Below are 22,965 nucleotides of genomic sequence, written 5' to 3'. Positions count from 1 at the left end.
ACAAAATTTTTTTTGCAGACATGAGAGAATTCAAATTCTATGTATAAAATTTAAATAAAACCAGCACAAAGACAAAACCACTAAAAATAATAGCTGTTTGGTAGCGTACGGGAAGTCAATTTGCCTGTGCCCACTCTGGCTGTGCCAGCCTTTTCCTTTCTTCACCCTGGATGCCATTGCGCCGATATATCCAGGCGGCCTTTCGGATAATATAATTGACACGATGTACAAGGAGATCAGTGGGATGATGCGGGGCGGAACGCTATAACAGGACAACGTGTTGGTCATTCGGAACAACTAGATGTGACCTATTGCCTTTTGCTATGCAGGCATCATCAGAAAATGAATAAAACATCCTGCATCATCCATATTCTTGTGGCTATGCCGGGGCCCTATTTGGGTAGGGTGCCATCTCCTGGCTGGAACAAGGAACAATGTAGCCTGGTGTCCTAAATCACAAATAGGAGAGGTGAGGGGGTGGGGGCGGGGGGGGGTGAGGAGGAGCATGAGAGTCAAGTGTTTAGTGTCTACTCCGTGACCTCGTGTGTTGACCTCTTTCCACAAGTTCAGCTCTCTCTTATCAGAGCGGGGGCTACATCCACCACACGGCTGGCTGGGTTTGAATGTGTGTGTGTGTGTGTGTCAGAGAGAGAGAGACAAGCTCTGTATGTCTGTGTGTGTGTGTGTGTGTGTGTGTGTGTGTGTGTGTGTCGGCGGGGCACGGCCCCCGAGGCCAAAGGTAGCAGGTAAATCATTGGTCATCTTCAGCTAGTAAAAGAAGCTTAGCTAAAAAGCAGGGGAGAGGAACCTTCACACAGGACTGCACTCCCTAACTGCACACTGTCGACAGTATGTAAACACTGTGTGTGTGTGTGTGTGTGTGTGTGTGTGTGTGTGTGTGTGTGTGTGTGTGTGTGTGTGTGTGTGTGTGTGTGCGCGCTAAAGCTAGAGAAACAGGCTTAGGACTCTGATCTTGCTGACTGCAGCCTGTCTGTTTCGCAGACGCCAGCCGGTAAACACAACGGTATAGGCCAAGTCTGTGTGTGTCTGTGTGCGGGAGGAAGTCATGGTGTTTTCTGTGTGTTCTTACTGATTGCACAACAGACAACAAACAGGGCCGCATGGAGATTGCTTCTAGAACAATAGGAAGCAGTATATGGATGTAGCCTGTTTGAAAGTTTTAAAGTAGAGAATTAGTGTGTGAGTGTGTGTCTCTGTGAGATCGGTGTGCGTGTGTTTGTCTGTGTGTTTGCGTGTGTATGTGTGTGTGTGTGCGTTTGCGTGTGGCTGTGTGTCTGTGTGCTAGCACGGAAGTAACCCACAGGAGGAGAGTGCACGACACAGACAGGTTTTTACTGCAACACGTCTCTCCCTCTCTTGTCTTATCTCTAACCCCCCCCCATCCCACCACCACCACCCCCCCCCCCTCACCCCCTCTTCCTCCCCTGCACTCCATGTGAGGGCAGTTTCTCTCCTCTTTATGACTCTTTATCTGACATGAAAGGCAGTGACACGGGATACCCGCCATTACGGTTCCATCAACATGAGGAGCTCTGACACGGGATTCTGCACCGCGGCTTAGCCCATTAAGGGTGACTGGTGATCCTGTGCTCTGTCAAGGAGCCGTCACAGGCAGACAGGGCAGACATAATGAGAACTTAAAAACCTTAACCGGGCCTTTAAGAGCGCCAGTCAAAAGCAGCCAATAAAAAGTGGAGAGGGCACCCACTGGCCAGACCGCTCTGTAATTACGACCCGTGTCCAAGCACTAAACCCATATCAGCCCAAAGTTTAGATACACAAGGGGGATGTAGGACCGTTGAGACCTTGCATGTGTTCATTGGCAAGGTCACTGGCCTGCTCTGTAAGCGTTTTGAAGCGGACCACTGGCAGGTTCCTGCCAGAGAGACACTATTCCTCCGCCCCTTCTTATGTCATGGGTATTTTCTTCCTGCGTGACGACTTGATTGCTTATAAAAAAAATAAAAGATGCTTCAGCATCGCATTACGCGGCCTGTCCTGACACCAACGTCTTCATAGTTCATTATCACCGCCTCCTTACAAATGTAGATAGTATAAAGGGACATAAGCACATGTGTGAAATGGGACATTTCGTAACGTAGAAATCAAAACCCGGAAGTACCTCCGGACACGGGAGCATCCATGAACACGGCGCCCATCTTCTCTGCGGCGACGGCCATCTCCCTGGACACGGCGGGGTCAATGGTGGACGAGTCGATCAGCAGCGTTCCCTTCTTCACCTTCCTGGGGAGATAACATGCCACACCAGAGCGGACATTACACATGTTCACACCTTTGTTAAATCCCTGGGCCAAAGTAAGATAAAAAAATTACCAAAACATGTTGATTTCTAAACAAAGCCTCACAAGTTAAAAAGAAATTCAGTTTCACTTGCAGCCCTTTGGCTTAACACGTCAGGTTGAGATCATGACCGAAAACCAGAAGAGGCTGAGTCAGAGCAGAGGCTGAGTCAGAACAAGCATCCATTACCATGTTTACTGTCTTCTGGCATACAGTTCAAATAAACCTTTTCTTTACTTGACTCAATAACACCTCTCTCCAACTAATTTCACCAAACACTATCTACTGAATGGTTAACCAAAACACATTTTTAATTCAAGATCGCACAAAAAGATTCCACCTGAGAAACAAGTCTGAGCCTAGTTAACTAGATCGCTTTGTCAGTAGCCATATTTGGAAGCATGGTAATGAACGGATAATTATTGCTTTTACTACTTTTTGAAATGCTATCCTTTTGTACGCCGTCCACTTAGCCAGAACCAAGGTGTCGGGTAGACAAGTGATCTTTGTTGCCGCTTTGTTGGGTTTGAAAAGGGCCCCCCGAGGGCGGCCTTACTTCAGGATGCCATTGGCTCCCGTGTAGACCTCAATGACATTGGGGCTGGAGGGGAGCATGGTGAGGATGCGGTCCGCCTTCTCCGCCACATCCGCCGGGGTGTCAAACACCTGAGGACAGCGACGCCAGGAGGAAGAGTGGGGGGCAGGGACGGTCATTATAAAACAACAACAACAACAACAACCAGCAGGCAACAGCGGTGTTCCAAAAGCTTTGAGAATTTTCCGCTCGTGAGAAATGTACATTTCGGTCACTTCACCTTTCATTCAAACACCACTCAAGCGATCGAGTGTGCGGCAAATAGGTTGTGTGGCCGCAAGCAGCTGTCGACTTCCCTAATGCTAAAAAGGGATTTACTACTGTGCGAATGAGTCCTCAATGAGTGAGCACTTCAGGTGTGAATGTATGGTGAAGTATGAGCTGGCCTACTCCCCGAGGCCACGGCAGTCCATAGAAAATATGTAATCCATCACCTGGCCGATCTACAGGCACGTCCTTTCTAAAAGGTTGCGAGCGGCTCACGTGGGTTGGTTACCTGAGCTCCCAGGTCTTGCAGCTCCTTGCGGGACTCTGGGAAGACGTCGGTGGCAATGACCGGGTAGCCGTTCCTCAGGAGGTTCTTGGCCATGGGTCTGCCCATGTTCCCCAGCCCGATGAAACCCACCGGCGTCTTGGAGGCCATCGACCGGCTCGGCACTAAATGAGGGGAAGCAGGAGATGGACAACTAGCAACATTCTCAACCCCAACCCTAACTCTTGAGAGCATTTTCAGTGTTTGTTTATGACGAAAACAACATAATTCCATGACTTGATTGCACTTAAAAGTACAAATAGTGGGCAAACGGCTTTAAATTTTTAGTACACAATATCAATATATTCAATGTATATATATAGTCCTCTGACGGGGCCATCTGGCAGCCCGTTATGAGTCCCATTATGTTATGAGTTATGAGTAGTTATGAGTCCCATTATGAGTCCAAACTGGCCTAAGTCATGTCATGGGGCACAGGCCATTCACATTTGCGAATGTCTGGTATCTTCAGTATGGTGAGAGGAGGAATGTATGATTTATAATTAAAAATCACATTCAATCATTTTGTAATTTGTAAGGTTTAGTGAGCAAATTAATTGGATGAATGTTAAATAATTGTTGTTCAGTTTTGTGTAGCCTAAATTTATTGTGAAATAAGACGCTTTGAGCATTATTATAACAACATACTGCCTAAATTTACATTATTGCCTGATATGAATAGTGGGCCATTCTCTGTAATTACCATGAAATTAATGTTTTCTATGTCAGGCCAACGTTGTAAATAAGAACTTGTTCTTAATGATCTGCCTGGTTAAATAAAGGTTTAATAATAATAATAATAGTGTTGCTTCTCACTATCGGTTTTTAGCCCTGGTAAGATTGTAATAAGATCGATTTTGGTCAGTCAAAATACTCGACTATTCAAATAACCCCAATCCTAAACTTGAAATATGGCTTGTTGAGGCCTTCTACTCACCAGCTCAGATCTTGCTGGATTAGGTATTTGTATGACAGGAACATAGCAAACATGGAAAACTGTCAATTGCCATGTAATCTTGTCTTTCAATTATTCCTGCTGCTTATTATGCACTATACAATACAATTCTGAGCAAACACATTGACAACATTGAAGACATTGTTATACAAGCATAGCTCTGTATGTTATGATTGTTTTCAATCACCATTAGAACTAGTTAAACCAAGCTGTTACAAACTGGCTCTGTCAAATGTGTAATATCTAACGGGATTATGGAGCAAGAAGGCTGCTAAGAAAGAGCCTTTAGGGTGTGAGGAGAGAAAGGGAGACTTTATTGGGTCTTTGGAGGTTGGGGGCGTGTGACACCCTCCATGAGGGATAGGAATTTCAGCCAGCACCACTGCGTCTGCGTGCAGACTACTCCTAAAGGGGTACACCTCTACGCATTGATATACAAAACAATATATGACATGCACGGTAATAGACGGTCGGTCATGACGCGGTAAATTATGTCGATAATATTGTATTGTTTCAACAGCAAATGTCTGAAAACGGACACGAACGAGAAGCAAAGATTGGATTCACAAGTGGGGAAAGCAGCCGTCATGGATGCAACCATTGCTCCTTGTACGTCCTTGTACTTGTACGTCCATGTGGGGTTTTCATAAAACGATAGGATTTGAGCAGCCGTTGTGAGGATCGTAAGAGCTCATCTCTTTAGACAGTAACAATATGAGGCTAAATGCAGCTACACAAGCTACAAAACCGCATTTGCTTATTTTCTCTGTATAACCCCGGCAATAACAGACGTACATTTCTGCAGAGATGTGGACCAATAAAGGAATTACTTTACCGAACGTAGGGGCGACATGTTTATTCCACCTGGGCAATAAATTGCGAGACCCCCTAATCAAGGCAGCCATGCTTCTTTCCCCTTGACCTCGTCGTACAGTGACAGCTGTCAGGCCAGGAAGCAAAACAAAATAGTCCGTGAATTACGGCGATATGCGCCAATCACAGCTCTGCGGTACACACAAACAGCCAATAGAAAGGATGCAAGGCGGGTTATTATTGCATACGTTTCTTAAAGCCGCCGCCTCCTTAGAATCAAGTTATACATCTGATACATTGTGTAATATTTACATAGTATAATGTAAATACAGACTAAAAATAGTTTACTGTAAATAAAGCATATTTTGCAGAGAGGTTATCTTATTCTTATAACTATATGATACCATTAATTGAATCCTGTCTATTTAAAAACTCGAATTATGTCTAATATCCTTGTGTGTGTAATGTCAATAAATACATGTAATACATATTGTAAAATAAGATGTTATCGAAGCAACATGTGGCCATTATGTATGTATGTATGGAATTGGTTCAAATAAAATGCAATCTAAATATTATCTCAAGTAGTTGCCTGATCGAGGACATGCATTTCTCTTCCATCCCTCTTCCAGCTCTTTTTTGCATCCAGATTGCGTCTTGAGCATCCTCGGGGTACCCATACCCACAGCATCTTTAAAGCATCCCGGAAGTGACACCATCATTTGGTCTTCAGGAAGAAGCGACGCATCATCGCCAGTGCATTGACAACAACGGTACGGATGCAAAGGCAACGAACCTGTCTATCGCGTTCTGTATTATAATGTGCATTTGCTTTTCCCAGTCGTATATAACTGCAAATCATCTTAATGTCACGTGTGAAGGAAATATATGCATACGGTTGTCTTGTTGTTATTCACCACCGTGCTAGCTGTCCGGCTTACGTTAGCTCAGTATGTGTCATGACATGGCCTGCTGCTCAGAAGCTAATGATAGCTCACCTGATAGCGCAACTAAGTTTAGTCTTCTCATCCTCTTATATGGTTAGCCATTTTGACATATTGTGTTATGCTGTGTATACTAACTGTTGAAACATACAATATGAAATCCAGGTCATCATTGTCACTATCCTATAGTGTACATTATGAGACATAACATAATATATATATTAGTAAAATAACAATGCTAAAGTGAATAACGGCACATGTTGTTAACTACTTTATATATTCCAGCAATGCACTGTACTAGTGATGGTGAGAGGATTCACACTTTGTTGACCTGCCATTATCTCTGTCCATTCTTCCTTTAGCTGCGCAGGTCAGACCAATGAAGTGACCAGAAGGATATGATGTCATCCTTCCAGGTGGTGGACTCATCGCATGGCAGCAGCTTGAGCATCATGGAGACGTCCAACTTTGCCCATGTCATCTTTCAGAACGTGGGGAAGAGTTTCCTACCGCAAGCGCCTCTGGAATGTTGCTACACACTGACCCCCTACATTACGCCTCACCCTAAAGACTGGGTGGGCATTTTCAAGGTACCCGCACCACACACACACTCACACACACACACACACACACACACACACACACACACACACACACACACACACACACACACGAACCACATGTGTATGCCCTGAACATCCTATTCTCAATGCATACAATCACCTGGCATTGCAATGTATGGATGTTACAGTTGATTCAAGAAGCAGTCCTCAGACCCTTTTCACACAGGTGTCGGCAAAAAGGAGTGAGTGTGTGTGTGTGTGTGTGTGTGTGTGTGTGTGTGTGTGTGTGTGTGTGTGTGTGTGTGTGTGGCAGAATTGTGTCAGGCCTTAGCGGTTAGCCCATTTACACATGCTCACTGTATTTCAGTGCGTCAGGGGCTCCAGGCTCGCGTAGCTCCATGCTAAAATCCCCAGCGAAGCAAATTAGCTTTAGTGTGGTAGCCCTTCATCAGAGTGGATCCAGTGTGATGGTTTTAATGGGCCTCGCCGTTTGGGGAGTGTACATTTGGTGCCCTTTATTAACCACTGATTCTTATTAAGAGCTTTTCCTCCAGCAGCTGCCTTTGCTTTCCACTCTTTCTTCTTCTCCTTCATTGTATTGTTCCCTGCTCTCTCCTCTCTGTCTCTTTCCTCTGTGTCTCCTGCAACCCCCCACTCCGCACAGCTCTTTCATCAAGGCCCATCAAATCTCACACGTAATTAACAGGAAATGTGAACGGGGGAAAACTTAATGTGTCGTAAAAGTCAAAAGACAAACACTTTATCGTCGCTTAAGAACTCACTTCAAATCCATCGGCTCAATTAAAAGAGAATAAAGATGCTGGTTTTATTTGGAAAAAGTCGATTGGAAAATGTAACTGTTGTAATCCCTGCTAATGAAAGCGTGTTTGATGGTTAGTTCTTCATGTCGGAGGGGGAAGAAGCACACCAAACTTTTATATTTTTTCGACGTACGTAGGCTTGTCCGGGTTCAGAGAGAAGCAGAGCATTTTATCTTCCGGAGGTGGTAAAGATGTCGGTAATTAAAAGAGCCATGTTAGTGGGCTATTAAGGTTTTTAATTGCCCCAAAACCGTTTTCAACTTGGGATCTTTCTCCTGTTGCTGCAGTACTCCATATGTAAGCCTGCGATGTCAATAGGTGAATTACGTACCTATGTTTTTAACAAAGACCATCTGTCACCAGGATAGGAAATAGTAAAACACTAATGTTGGTCAGTCTATGTGTGTTGGGGGTCACTTTGTATATGCATGCTCTTGGGTATGCATGCATGTATTGCGCCTAATAAGTGACATATGAAACATTAATAATATGTTAATGCCTGTATGTTGAGCCATTATCTGGCTTTATATGTGGATTTGGTCCCAGGGGCTATGTTAACAAACATACTCACTTGTTTACAAGAAGCTTTACTGTTAAACAGGCTTTTACTTACATTAACCACATTAATGTTACATCATGTAACTGAACCGATGACTGAACTCATTTCACCTCTACATTTTGTCTCCTGTTCTGTCATTAATTACATTTAAACATAATGACAGAGGCCGTGACTAAATGAGCTGGTTTGTGTCGATAATGCGTTGTGTGAGACCTCACAGACAGCCGTATGTTTAGTTGTGCACAGACACCACCTAGTGGCCGAAACTGTCCAGAGAGAAAGTCATTCCACTTGCATTCCAGGTCAACACATCAATACTAAAATGACATACCATCACACACACGCCAACAGTGTACATTGTAACCATAGAACCATGTTATATACCATGTTACATATTCGTATTTTCCATCATATGATTTTCTTTTTGTTTTTGAGAGTGGAAGCAAAATATTAAAAACAGAAAAATATGCCACACTGTCTTCGAGCATTGAAAGTCTTCAAAATCGAGAATGACATTTAAAACCACGCACACATACACATAAAAAGACAGACACACACGCACACACAGAAAAGCCCTTGGAGGTTATTGGTTGTGGCATGTTTGGGTGGGCAGGGAGAAACCCGTTGTATAAGTGTATAATTAACGTGTCATCAGAGTGTTCCCTCACAGCTCAGCAGAGTGATTGATTGCTGCTCCTGCCTGTGATTATTTTATCACATCACTTGTGTGTTGGAACACTGTATCTTACCTAACCAACTGTCAGTCAACTTGGCAGTGCGATTTGCAATTTTTTTTTAATATAATGTGTGTCTGTGTGTGTGTGTGTGTTGTTCAGGTAGAAAGATACATGCATTTTGATTTGTGTGAAGAAGAAGAAGACGCACATGATATTGGCCTCAGTTGGCCTCACACTGGATGCCGTTTGTGTGTCAGTCTTTGACACGCAAATCTCATCCGTGGGAAGCTGTCAGTATTGATTTGACATTAGCTTGGTGTGACATTATTGTCAGTGTTACACAGTGATAACTTGAGGACAACAATTATTGAATCGTGTGGTCACGCTAATCAGGCGTGACAGACGTGTGAAGTGTGTGAAGTGTTTTGAAAATGTATGCAGTTGATTTACTGTCCTTGGCATCCGTGTTGATAGAAGTATGTCGCGACGTCATTGCCAGCACAGTGAGTCAAAGTATGTAGACTATTATCTTATCATTCTGTTACATAAGATAAATGCATCTTGTGTGAATTGTGTGTTGATGGAGATGTTGTTTGTTAATCTTATTCCTGGAGAGGAAGAAATGAACAGCCACGCACTTCAGTCCCAGGGCCTGTTGCAAATGAATACAGGAGGATTCGTTTTGTTTGCATAACAAAGGAATGCAAATCTGGATCCTAAGGCAGATTTAATCCCCATTTAAAGAGGCTTTCTATAGTTTGAATGTCATCCTTATTTACTCGCATGGACTCTGTGTTGTCCCACTGGTGGTCAAAATAACCCTTGGCTTGAGCACAATCATGAAATGTCACATGCATTTATCGCATGAGTAAGGTTGAAGTTACTGTGTGTGTGTGTGTGTGTGTGTGTGTGTGTGTGTGTGTGTGCGTGTGCGCGCGTGCGTGTGTCTTTCAAAGAACATATACACGGTGGAGTCCAGGACAGAGGGTGTGGGTGATTGTGCCGGACAGCTTTACGACACAGGGCAAAGTTATGATGTTCACGACTGCTTTTTTCATCATCCGTCACTTACCAACACACAAAATTCATATAATTACATGTCCCTCTCCTCTCCACGTAAAATTTTCACCTTTTTTCTCGCCCCCCTCTCGCACTCTCGCACTTCCTGTTTCCTTTCCTCTTAACTGACTTTTGCGTGTGTGTGTGTAGGCTGCATCCAGACACACAGACACATGCACAAACCGCCCCACCCCCAAAACCTCACACCTCCATTGCCCCTTTTTTGGAGCCCAAACAGGGGTTGGGACTGGGGAAGGGAGGAGGGTGTAGGAAGGGAGGGAGGGTGTAGGAAATGAGCAAGGGACGAGGGTGTAGGAAATAAGGAAGGGAGGAGGGTGTGTGTGGAAAAAAGAGGGTTGGCTGGTCGAGGGAGGGAGGGTTCCTGGGGTTCTAAATGTTTCCATTCTTCCCTTCCACAATCCTGTAGTGTGCGCTATTAAGTCTCTCCGTTGTGAAAAACAGGCATCATTATACACAAGCCCTCCCCCTGAAAAGAATAAACGACAGCGTTTGTTTTAAAAAAAATACGGTTTGCACACTACTGTGAACCATTTTTGCCAACCTTTCGGGAACCTTGGTTTGGCATTCTTGTGATTGTACATTGCCCAGTTGTGTCCTTTTTATTTGGGTGTGAAGTGAATATCGCTAATGACGATGATAATGGTGTTGTTTCGCTGTGCCCTAAAGGTCGGCTGGAGTACGGCCAGGGATTACTACACCTTCCTTTGGTCTTCGATGCCCGAGAGCTATGAGCCAGGCAGCACGGTGCAGAGGAGTGTGGTGTTCCAAGGTACGCCACACACACACACACACACACACACACACACACACACACACACACACACACACACACACACACACACACACACACACACACACACACACACACATATTCCAAGGCAGCTCCCCTATTTAATGGTGCATATAAAAACTAGGGCTTTTATTTTATTAAGGGGAACAAAACCGCAACCGCGGCCAGGGACCTGAACACCTCTCTAACCACACATACAAACACGCACACACACACACACACACACACACACACACACACACACACATACCCGGTCCGAGGGTCCGTGTACTGGTTTTAGTGGCTCTAGCATGGTCAGATATTATACTGTGAAAACATGAGACTCCTTTGTGGTGATCCAGAGAACGTGGTTGGCTGCCTGTAAGTCACAATTCATATGCTCTAACGAGAGCTTTTCAGTGGTCATCTGTTTTCTTTTCTATAACACATTTTATATACTGTAATGGCAGCATATTACCAACTGGTTGAAATATTATCTCCATCAAATCTTCTGGGTTCTTCTGGGTTTTTAACCCGAGTAAATATTCAGTTTCCTTAATGCGGAGGGAAGGCTTCTGCCCTGTGCGGTAACTCCTGCCCTGTGTGTGTGTGTGTGTGTGTGTGTGTGTGTGTGTTTTTTGTGTGTGTGCTTTTTTTTTCTCTTTCCCTTTCGTCTGCTAAAGTGGCTCCCCGCTGCTGCAGAAATGAGCCATTCGCTCGGAAATGTCGAAAGACCAAAAAGAAAACCAAACTTATTTTGTATCCCACACATCTGGACTTAATGCTCACTCAAGGCAGATTTTTTTTTTTTTTTTTTTATGCATAAACAAGGGAGAAAAACAACAAGTTACAATGGATTTCTACATCTTGATATTTTAAGGCATGTTTGCATGATATATTATATGGTTACATAAAAATGCAACATGAAAGACACTTGCATTAATCACAGTCTACCATGGAACTGATCAGTTAATTTACGTTGTATTATAAAATACATCAAATGTTACCCCGGATGTCAAACATACCAGACCGCCTTGAAAAAACCCGACCTATCAGCAGACCTATATTCTGATGTGATCTTTATGCACCACTCCTGCTCTCCTCCCAACATAGGCTATTACGTTCCCAAGTCTGACGGCGAGTTCTACCAGTTCTGTTACGTCACCCACACGGGGGACATCAGAGGTGCCAGCACCCCCTTCCTGTTCAAACCGTCCACGCCCACCGATGAGCTCCTCACCGTCGCCGAGGACGACAGCAACTCCGACATCTTGGTGGTCACCACCAAGACTGGCCTGTTAGAGGTAGACATACTCACACACACATACACACATAGATACATACATACACAGAAACATGCATACATACATAGATACATGCATATAAACATACATACTCAGAAACATGCATATTAACACACACGCACACACGCACACACGCACGCGCATCGATCCTTACAATTTTCCACTCCCTCCCCGGCCTTAGCACCCTTGAGCGTGATGCTACAGCCCTACCATCTTCCTCGCTCTGATGGAAGAGGGTGGGTGTTTCTGTGCATGTGTACCGAAGAGAACAATCCTAACGCTGATCAGAACCAGCCACAGTTTTCCACAAGTCCACATATCACCGTCCGCAAAGCGTTCAACACTGAGATCCCGGTCCTCCCCTCTTCCCCCTTCCTCTTTCCCCGCTTTCCTCTTGCTTCCTTTGGGCCTCCTCCAGCGTGTGGAGGAGGTGCAGCAGGAGCGCCGGGAGCTGCAGAAGGCCATGCGCCTCCTGCAGGAGGAGAAGCAGCAGCTGCAGGAAGAGCAGAAGCGCCTGGCCAGGGAGAGGGAGCAGGAGAGGGAGACCTGTAGCCTGCTGAGGAGCCACAACCAGGTGGGTGGTGCTGCTGGCGGTGGGCGGGTTATGACGGAGGTTGAGGGAAGGTTGTGACGATGGGTATGCAAGATTTTTTTTTTCTCTAGATCGTCGCCATTTTAGATGATATGATAAAGTAAGACCAGTTATATTAGATTGGGAAGCACTGGAAACATCAACTACATGTTAGTTCCTAAGTCTCAGCCTGTTGACATTAAAGAGTGTAAATATAAATATTTAGTTACAATGTATGTACATTCAACCTAATCCAGGATTGAGCTTTTTTTCAATTTAACTTAGACAATCAGGAATGTGTTTATATTAGGCGAGGGCAGGCGGGTTCAGTGAAACAGCTTGTTTAGTGTCACCTTTTTTGGCCCATATGACACATTCACAAATTATTTTTTGTAAAGAATAATATCCCTAAGCTGTCGTGTTTAATGCGAAGTCCTAGCAAACAAGACAGCGTGTCATTTGCTCATTCAGATCTGTAAGATTGGCTGAGAATCTGGCACATAAACATCTGAATGTGTGAACTTGCATATGGACATGTACTCCTGTGTTTTGCTTACGTTTGCATGTTGCCTTCCATCATGCCTGTTTGGCTGTATCCGTCTGTATCCAGACAGCCAGTCCCTTCCTGCGTCTTACACATGGAGCCAGTTCCACATCAGTGATCACGAGTTGAGGACATGAAAGGCCTACCTTTGTGTAGGATCCTGACCCTTCCCGGCTTTGATTTTGAGTGACGGATGAAATACGCAAATTTCTGTGTGTGTGTGTGTGTGTGTCTCTGTGAGTGTGTCTCTGTGTATGTGAGTGTGAGTGTAAATGTGTGTATTTGTGTATGTGTTGCTGTTTCTCTATCACTTCACTTTTTTTTTTTATCTCTTCGCTTTTTTTTATGACTGGATTCATTGGGCCCCAACAGAAAGGGGACGCTATTTATCGGGCATCTGGCGTCAGGGACGATGCCATCGCAACCACAGACTGAACAAACATGACGTCAAAGCCTTGCGCACACACACACACACGCTCACACACACACGCTCACACGCGCGCATGCATACTCACACGCATGTACACAACCACACGTCATGAAAATTAATTGCATCCCTCTGATGTCATTCAAACTCAAATCTGCATTCACGTTCAGCGCCGCAAGGCCTCTTTTAACATGCATTCAGGCGTGTGTGTGAATACAAGCGCACAAAGCGCGCTTGCACTCACACACACATGTACGCTTGCATACAAATACACACAGACACGCTCATTATGCCACCCTCTTGCAAACCCTTTTAGTCTGTGTGTGGAATGAGAGGAGGGCAGTCCACAAAACCGCCAGACTGAAAACAGAGGCCCTGCCCAGCGTCAGAGACAAACACCACGCTGTCACGCGATTCAGGCCCCTCAGCTCTCTCCCTTTTTGTTCGCCTCTCTTTCTCTATCTCTCTCTCTCTCTATCTCTATCTCTCTCTCTCTCTCTCTCTCGCTGTTCCTCACTTGTTTACCTTTTCCACTTTACCTCTCGCTCGCTTTTTCTCGGTTGCGCTGAAAACGACTCCTTTTTCCTCTGCCTTTATCTATGTCTCTCTCTCTCTGTCTCTGTCTCTCTCTCTCTCTCTGTCTCTCTCTCTCTCTCTGTCCTGGTCACTTCCAACATAGCTGAGCCGACTCGTTTATGGTCGAAGCTCGTTGAAGGTAGAAGCTCCATTCCTCAGGATGAGTCACACGTCACATCGGGCTCTTTTCTTTACAAGGGTCCTGTCTGATTAAGCAAACGCATTACACACGTGTATGAAAGAAAAAAGGGAGTGAGAGAGAGAGAGGTAGCGAGAGAAAGAAAGAAAGGGGAGGAAGCCTGTTTAGAGAGTTGGAGGGTAGGGGGAGAGGAGGAAGCAGGGCAACCCTAAAGCAGTGGGGAGTTGTAGATTGGAAACTGGTCTGCTATCGCCCCCTAGTGTACGTTCCAGCTCCTAGGTTCAGAGAGCGCTTTGAGTTAGACTTTTTTACGCAATACAAAATGGCCATAAAGTACAGCTGTAACACACGTTGTTATTAAAGTCGCGTGTTTCTGTCCTTCATCGGTATGCAATTGATTTGTGTGTCTGATAGTGTGTTTGTGTATTTGATTTTGTGTATTTGGTGTGCGTGTGTGTGTGTATGTGTGCATAAGAGAGGGCAGGCATTTTTGGAAAGCAGGTAGGTAAGCTCCTGCCATGTGTTGAAATATCTTTAAAGTTTTAATGTGAGGACATAAGTATATATTTTGCTGCTGCTAATTTTATGACCTTGCTTTTTATAAGGTCTTAATGCACTGCTAAAGTGCTTTGCCAATGCAAGCTGTAAAAATCATACAGTAGTAAGACGGAGCCAAGCACAGAACGAGTCGTGTGTGTGTGTGGGTGGGTGGGTGTGTGTGTGTGTGTGTGTGTGTGTGTGTGTGTGTTTAGCATGTACTTTGCAACTGTAGATTTCCCTTCCCTCTTTCGTGTATATTCGCAAATGACCTTGAATAAAGATCTCTTCCTTTTCACACACATACTAGAATAGAAGTGGGAAAGATGGACGGGAGGTGGGTGGGGGTGTGTGTGTATGGTGTGTGTTTGTGTGTGGTTAGGTGTATGAGTGTGTGTTTGTATAGGCGTGTTGGACTGTCATAGGTAGTGTTTGCTGGGGGTGATTTAGTGCACCGGTGTTCTGACAGATCACTCCCAGCTGCCCATACAGGCTCTCTCGGCGTCTGTTTTGTGACAAGCAACCTGTTGAAAGAATTCACCTAGGCCTGCCCAAGCAATCTCACAATACCTGAAAGCAGTCCCAAGGTGTTCATGAAAGGTTTGCATCTATTGTACTATAGAGAGTTCTGATTTGCCTCATTCAAGTTTTCCATTGTGTCTAAGTGGCGGGGTCGTTCAATTCCATTCATGGGTACGGAGTTCAAAGCACCAGGGATCGCTTGAGGGACGCATCAAGAACAGTATAGGAGAGGCGCTCATTGTATCGGCGCCAACGGTTTCCTGCTAAGGGTTAGTCATGGACATGGTGGGAGCCGTGCATGCTGCAGGAATGACATCAGCAGTGTCAGCTGTTGCACATGGTGATTATTTTCACCAGATATATGTATTGTTCAACGCCCTTCTCCTCTCTTCACCCTCCTCCTCTCCTTCCCTCCCATCTCCTCTCTCCTCATCTCCCCCCTCCTCCTTACGCTTCTCCCCTCTCCTCCACTCCCCTCTCCTCTCCCTCCCCTATCCTCTCCTCTCTCCTCTCCCCTCAAATCCCTACGCTTATCTCCCCTCTCTCCTCCTATACCATCTCCTCACTACTCTCCTCTCCTCTCTCCTCTCCTCTCTTCTCTCCTCTCCTTCTCTCCCCTCTCCTCTTCTCTCCTTCTCTCCCCTCTCCTCTCTCCCCTCTCCTCTCCTTCTCTCCCCTCTCCTCTCCTCTCTCCTCTCTCCTCTCTTCTCTCCCCTCTCCCCTCTCCCCTCTCCTCTCTCCTCTTCTCTCCCCTCTCCTCTCCTTTCTCCCCTCTCCTCTCCACTATTCTCTCCCCTCTCCTCCCTCCCCTCTCCTCTCATCTCTCCTCTCGCCCCGCACTTCTCTTCTCTCCTCGCTCCCCTTTCTTCCCTCTCCCCGTCTCTCTCTCCCTGTCTCTCTCCCGCCGCGTGTCTTGCAGGAGCTGCTGCGGTCGTCGCAGGGCCTGTCGGAGGAGCGCGAGGAGGTGCGGAGGAGGCTGTGCGAGGCCTGCGAGCGGGTCCGTCACCTGGAGGAGGAGCTGCGGGGCGTGTCCCAGAGGAGCCTGCAGAAGGAGACGGAGTTGGACTGGTGAGCGGGGAGGCGGCGGGGGGGGGGGGGGAGGGTGGGGGCGGGAGAGGGGTGTGAAGGAGGTGGATCCGGCAGCTTGCACGCAACGACGCAATTGACTTTGTGCACTCGGTCGTTCTTGATGTGTTCCTTCTTGATGTTTGTTCTCTCTGGATTTTTTCCGGGGAGGTTTTTCCCTAGGGGTAAAGAGGTGTCGAGTCATGTGGCCCTTTGACGCTGTAACTGATTAAGGGCTGTGCAAATAACATTGAAGAGGAATTCGTGAGGCATTTGCCTTCTACATATACAGGACATTCATCATGAAGTATCACAGCACTATGCGTGTCCTCGGGGGGGATTCACTCTTTCTGGCTCGGGCTGCGGCATTATCGCCCGGGGGGCCTTTGAGCTGTTAAAAGAATAATAATAAATACTCATAGCGTTGAAGTGCGGTGGAATCCGCACTCGGTATGTTTACTTTCCGTGGCGCCTGACATGGAAAGGCTTTGGCCCTAATGTTCTGCGTCCTTTGTTTTGTCATTCCCCCTCCGCTGGACCGACCTGTCGGGCGGGATTGTTTGGCCGGGGTCGGCGTTGGCCCCCAAGCCTCCGCGAGCGTCTGAAGAAGCAGGGGTCCGAGCGAGACCGCCTGGAGAGCCAGCTGAAAAACGAACGGGACGAGAGGGACCGCTACAAGGTGGGATGGGGGCGCTGGCAGTAATGACACATGGGGGAGGGGTGGGGGGCGGAGTTGTGTGTGTGTGTGTGTGTGTGTCTCTGTGTGTGTGTGCCCCCTACACCGCATCAAAATGATGTCATAAGAAAGATTCTGTGTGTGTGTGTGTGTGTGTGTGTGTTTGCGTGTGTGTGAGTGTGTGCCCCCTACACCGCATCAAATTGATGTCAGGAAAGATTCAGAGCATGTGTGCGTGTGTATCCATGTTGGTGGGCCTGTTTGTTTGTTTGTTTGTGTGTGTGTGTGTGTGTGTGTTGATCAACGTCGACGTGTAACAGTTTGATCGCCCACACTCGTGTGTGGGCTCGTGGGTGTCGGCGATCGGGTTGGTGGGAAACTTTTTGGAAAACATCTGTCTGATGGGCAAAGCCCAAGCGGGTGTGTGTTTGTGTTTGGTGTTTCAAAAGGCATTCACACACGCCTAATGCACAAACAAGTAAGAAATAATCCACAACGCCGTGGATTATTTATTATAATTATTATATTAATATTATTATTTTGTATTATTACCGTTTTTTCTTATGGAACGATCAAGATCAAGGATCAACAACACTGCTACAACACAGTATGTAATACGTGTGGCAATCATATGCGTGCGTGTCTCCATTTGCATGTGGGCGTTTGTTTGTTGTGTTTGTGTGCGTATGTGTTTCCATGGGTGTGTGTGTGCGTGCGTGTGTCCACCCCCCCCCCTCACCAGGCCCATCTGCGCAGCACGGAGCTGGAGAACACCAAGCTGAGCGCCGAGCTGCAGATGCTGAAGGCGGTGGAGCTGAACCGGGAGGTGACCATCGCCCAGTTCCAGGAGGAGCTGGAGCGCATGCGGGCCTGCGTGGCCCAGCGGGACTGCCTGGAGAAGGAGCTGCACAGCCACCAGGCCCACAAGGTCAGTCTGTGGTCCATGTGTGGATGTGTTCGGGATGTTTCCGACTTTTTTTTAATGAGGATGCAGAGGGTGCACACATGATGTGAGCATTTTGTGTGTTCAATCGGTGTATTGCGCCTTTGCACTTAGCCCACAAACAGAATTTAAGCCCCCCCCCCCACCTCCGGCCAGTCTCTCTGACTGATTCTCTCTCTTCTTCTTTCATCTTCCTGATGTTCCCATCCAGGATGAATAAAGTGTCCCTTTCTCCCTTCCCTCTCTCTCTCTCTCTCTCTCTGTGTCTCTCTCTGTGTGTGTCTCTCTCTCGCTCTCTCGCTCTCTCTCTCTCTCTCTGTCTCTCTCTCTCTCTCTCGTTCTCGTTCTCATTATCTCTCTCTCTCTCTTTCCCATTCTCTCTCTCTCGTTCTCGTCCTCTCTCGCTCTCTCTCTCTCTCTCTCTCCCTCTCTCTCTCTCCCTCCCTCTCTCGTCGCAGGCGGAGCTGGCCCGCGTGCGCGAGCAGCTCCGTCAGGCCGAGGACCAGCTGCAGGCGTCCCGGCAGCAGGCGTCCCTCCTGGCCGCCGAGCTGCGGGACTCGGCGGGCGCCCGGGACCGCTCCATGGCCGAGCTGTACCGCGCCCGGCTGGAGGCCGAGAAGCTGCGGGCCAGCCTGGCCGACGCCCAGGCCGAGTGCCGGCGCATGGAGAGCCAGCTGGACCGCCTGCGGAGCGCCGCGCTGAAGGAGGCGGTGAGCACCCCCCCTCCCCCCCCCACGCACGCACCACGGGGGTCGCAAGGCTGATGCCGCATGAGGGGGACGTCGGATGGGCATGGGGATATGGGGGGAGGAGTCCCGCCACTCAGACTTGATAGTGTTGTTCACGCAACCCCCCGACGATGAGAGACTTGGGAAGGGGGGGGGACAGTGATGTTATGCCCAAAACTGCCCCACCAGGCTCAATCTCAATCTGGCCCCCTAATCATCCCTGTGTCATTGGCTGATTCATTAATTCCCTCACTCTCTACCTCAAGCTGGTGTGTGGTGTGGTGAGCGTTCTGCCGTCGATTGGCTGCCGTGCGTCACCCATGTGGGTGCTACACATTGGTGGTGGTTAGTGAGGTCCCTCCCCCCCTGTCACTGTAAGCGCTTTGAGTTTCCAGGAAAAAAAAAAAAGCGCTATATAAATTCAATCTATTATTGTTATTATGCGACAAAAAATTAACTGTTGACTAGGGGCTGATAGGATCGTGAATGATATAAGCTATCCATCAAATGAACAGTGAACTACATAAAAGACGAGATACAGTATAAAACGAAAGGTCAGTACTGCCCATGTCGGAGATATGGCATCCGTTGGAAAGCTCTCAATGCTCTGACTGGGAAATATAACTGAACAATGAAGAGGTGAAGCTTTTCAACTCTCGGAAGGTGGTTATTATGGCCACACCGACGTGGTGTGGCTCAAAAGGATTAGGAGGCATTGCTTGATAGGTTTTTATTCAACCTAGCTGTCTACCCCTGTAATCAATATTCAAGACATCAGGGAATTGGTACCGTTTTGTTTTGAACAAAGAACCTGAATGAAGCACGCTGTGAGATCATGCTCTGACGATGAGACGGCGAGCAATCGTCCATTTTGTTTGTAACGGCAGGCAGTGCTGGTGTTCGATGGGCTGCGAGCGTCCTTAAGGTGGCAGTAGACTCAACATAAGCTGCTGGCCAGATAATAATGGACAGTAAGCCAGTGGGCTCATTGCTAAATAGCATTAGCTGTCCCCTTTCCTCACGCATTCCCTGTTCTTCCCCCTGCCTTGTTTTCCTTTCTCCTTCTCCTGGGCGTCGGTCTAGCAGAGTGTTGTGGCCTGCCTGGAGGGCGGGGCCAGTGGGGAGGGCGGGGCCAGCAGCAGCAGCAGCAGCAGCAGCCTGGCTGTGGTTTCCGAGGCGGAGGCGGAGCTCCAGAGGGAGGTGGAGGAGCTGAAGCTCCGCCTCCACATGGCAGCCGAGCACTACAAGGAGAAGTACCGCGAGTGCCAGCGCCTCCGTCGGCACGTGGCCAAGCTCAGCGAAGCCCAGGGGGTGAGAGGACGGCACGCACACACTTAGACACACCGGTACATAGGCACGCATAGACACACACACACACACACACACATACACATACACATACACACACACACACACACACACACACACACACACACACACACACCAGTACACAGGCATGCATAGAGACACACGCACGCACACACACACACACACACACACACACACACACACACACACACACACACACACACACATCACACAGCGGCACATATGCATGCATAGACACACACAAATCACACACCAGTACACAGGCATGCATAGAGTCACACACACACATCACACACTGGTACACAGGACACACACACACACTGGATACACGTGTAACATATATATGTATGCACACACACATCACAATACAATCACGTACATACAATACACACATTCATGTGAAATGACCATATCACCAAATAGGAAGGGAGGAAGGAGGAAATTGTGCTTCTATTCCAACAGGTTTAACGTGTGTGTGTGTGTGTGTGTGTGTGTGTGTGTGTGTGTGTGTGTGTGTGTGTGTGTGTGTGTGTGTGTGTGTGTGTGTGTGTGTGTGTGTGTGTGTGTGTGTGTGTGTGTGTGTGTGTGTGTGCTCCTTGCCTCAGGAGCCAAAGAGGAACGCAGCCACAGAGACGACACAGGAGCCCCTGGCCTACAGTCCAGAGTCCCCAACAACGGGTATGAAAACACACACACACACACATTCTCAACCGCACACAACTCCCACAATGGATCGTCCGCCACGACTTGAGCACCGACCGCCGCGGTCGCGAGCTCATGATGCACGCGTTCTTGTATTTCTTTTCACCTATAACCATTAACAGCTCATTTCCCACCACGCCTTTCCAGACAGCATCGCCGACGCCGTCTTGCGGGGCACCGCCGAGATGACCATCGCCCTGGAAGTGGCCTACCTGGGGGCGCCCGTTCCCGCCGCCACGCCCACCCTGGCCGCCGCCGCCGCCGCAGCGTCGGAGGAGAGGCAGGGGGACGGCGCGGCGGAGCCCCAGGGAGGCAAGGAGCTGGGAGGAGCGCAGCCAGGGGGAGGAGACGACGACGACGACGACGACGACGACGACGACGGAGGGCAGGGGGAGCAGGAGAACGCGGGGGAGGAGGCGAGGGAGCGCCTTCCGGAGGAGAGCCTGCGCATGACAAGCTGGGTGGAGGTGGAGAAGGAGAGGCGGAGCGCCGAGGAGAATGAGGAGGAGGAGGAGGAGCAGGAGGAGCAGGAGGAGGAGGAGGAGGAGGAGGACGATGAGGATGAGGAGGAAGAAGAGGAGGAGGAGGAGGAGAGGAATATGAGTGAGCTGGACGGGCAGGTGGAGGCTGAGATGGAGCAGACCCGCTCGGTGGAGGAGGAGCTGGCCACCATGGAGGAGAAGTGGAAGGAGCAGTGTGCCATCAACGAGACGCTCAAACAGCGGCTGGCCAATGAGGAGGAGCGCTTCCGAGTGAGTGTCACGCTGCAGTCGCACACGTCGTCCCTGTGTCCGCTGCACTTGTACGCGGTCTCCTGTCTGAGCATGGTGCCACGTTGACCTGTGATCTTGAAGTTACTTACCAGCCGATTGCTGATTTCCCGCCCAATCTGGGCTGCAGCAACACTGGGCTGCAGCACGCAGCAGCCAGTGTTGCCAGATTGGGAGGGAAATCTGGCCCAATTTGGCAACACCGTTACTGGCATAGATGCAGCACAGCTGGCCGGTCAATGTTTCCATAATTAAGAGAGCGGCTCCGGTTGATCCTCTCCGCCTTTTTCAGGTTCCTCCGACTACTTCCCCTGATATAAGATGGGAGGCGAATGAGATAGTGTCATCACCCCTGCCGCGCTGGCTTCACACCACACGTCACACCACAGGCGTTGATAACTGGGTTACAGGCGCCCTCTACTGTGAGCTGCGGTATTCCAGTGAAGGACTCTAGGTCACCCGCCAGTCAGAAAACAGAAACACGCAACACAGACAGGTCGAGGCACAGCTGGCGGATTGGCAATCAGATGAAGGCAACCGTGGAGTGTTGGTTACACACGTAGCGAGTTACGCATATTGAGTCACACACGCACACACACACACCCACACACACTGAGGCGGCCCACCGCACAGCCGCCAGACAGACGCTCGCAGAACATCTCCAGACTCCATCCCAGCTCTGATCTCCTCTGTCTGCAGCGGACCGCTTCTCCCGCCGCTGGAAGGGCCTATCTCGTCTCGGTGGGATTAATGTGTCAGTGTATCGGTTACGGGCCATGCTCTCAGCCCCGCGTGCTGTTTTTAGCCTGGAGGGGGGGGGGGGGGGGAGAGACCATGTGACCATGTGACGGACAATGTCTTTTTTTTGGTTTTCATGTGTGCATGTCACCGACAATGTGTTTTTCTTTCTTTTATTTTTTACTCGACTCTCTCCCCCCCCCTCCGAGCCCCCTCCCTTCCCCATCCCAGTTTGATCTGGGACCTCTGAGTGCATGTTTATCTCCAAAGTAAATAAGATCCTCTTATGTGGGGGGTGGGGGGTGGGGGGGGGGGGGGGGGGGGGGGTACTCCCACCGCATGTCCCCAGTGAGCGCGGGGCTGACGAGGAAGACAGACCGGAACGGCGTGCTTTACGGCTGTTTACGCCAGAGACGGGAGGGGAGAGAGAGAGATGAAGGGAGAAGGAGAGAGAGAGAGTGAGAGGGAGTGGGAGTGGGTGGGGGAGGGATGATGATATAGGGAAAGGGGAGTAAATGGATAAACGTTGACTGTTGCAGCCTCCCTTCACCCAAACGTGACCCCCCCCCCCTTAAACAGTGCCGTAAATCCAGAGGAGTGGGAGAGACATACGGAGAGAGAGAGAGAGAGATTGGATGAAAGGGCGAGAGAGAGAGAGAGAGAGAGGGAGAGATTGGATGAAAGGGCGAGAGAGACGAGGGAGGGAGGGAGAGAAGGAGTGAGAGTTGTTGGAGGGAGGGAGAGATTGGGGTGGGGTTGGGTGA

At 48.4% G+C, this 22,965-nt stretch overlaps 2 protein-coding genes across 2 annotated transcripts; one reads left to right on the top strand and one right to left on the bottom strand.

The window, feature by feature from the left end:
* Positions 1-2,143: 2,143 nt before the first annotated feature.
* LOC311370750 (3-hydroxyisobutyrate dehydrogenase, mitochondrial-like) lies at positions 2,144-5,339 on the bottom strand (the record flags this gene model as incomplete). Its single annotated transcript, XM_084489073.1, has 4 exons — positions 5,240-5,339; positions 3,414-3,574; positions 2,879-2,988; positions 2,144-2,265 (listed from the first exon to the last, which is right to left on the bottom strand). Coding segments are annotated over exons 1-4 (463 nt in total), but the record flags the coding sequence as incomplete, so codon positions are not given.
* Positions 5,340-6,562: 1,223 nt separating this feature from the next.
* On the top strand, positions 6,563-22,099 carry LOC311370752 (tax1-binding protein 1 homolog B-like; the record flags this gene model as incomplete). Its single annotated transcript, XM_084489074.1, has 12 exons — positions 6,563-6,751; positions 10,528-10,630; positions 11,744-11,934; positions 12,353-12,508; positions 16,170-16,318; positions 16,904-16,994; positions 17,734-17,919; positions 18,393-18,644; positions 19,749-19,973; positions 20,597-20,669; positions 20,841-21,022; positions 21,251-22,099. 12 exons carry the CDS (start codon positions 6,563-6,565, stop codon positions 21,530-21,532), a joined length of 2,079 nt encoding a protein of 692 aa, XP_084345200.1. The 3' UTR covers positions 21,533-22,099.
* Between the last annotated feature and the right edge of the window lie 866 nt (positions 22,100-22,965).

The sequence above is a fragment of the Micromesistius poutassou genome (genome assembly GCF_964030765.1).
Source record: "Micromesistius poutassou genome assembly, contig: SCAFFOLD_4038, whole genome shotgun sequence".
Lineage (NCBI taxonomy): Eukaryota > Metazoa > Chordata > Actinopteri > Gadiformes > Gadidae > Micromesistius > Micromesistius poutassou.
The sequence above is the reverse complement of the archived record's forward strand: the minus strand, read 5'-3'. Positions and strand labels throughout refer to the sequence as shown.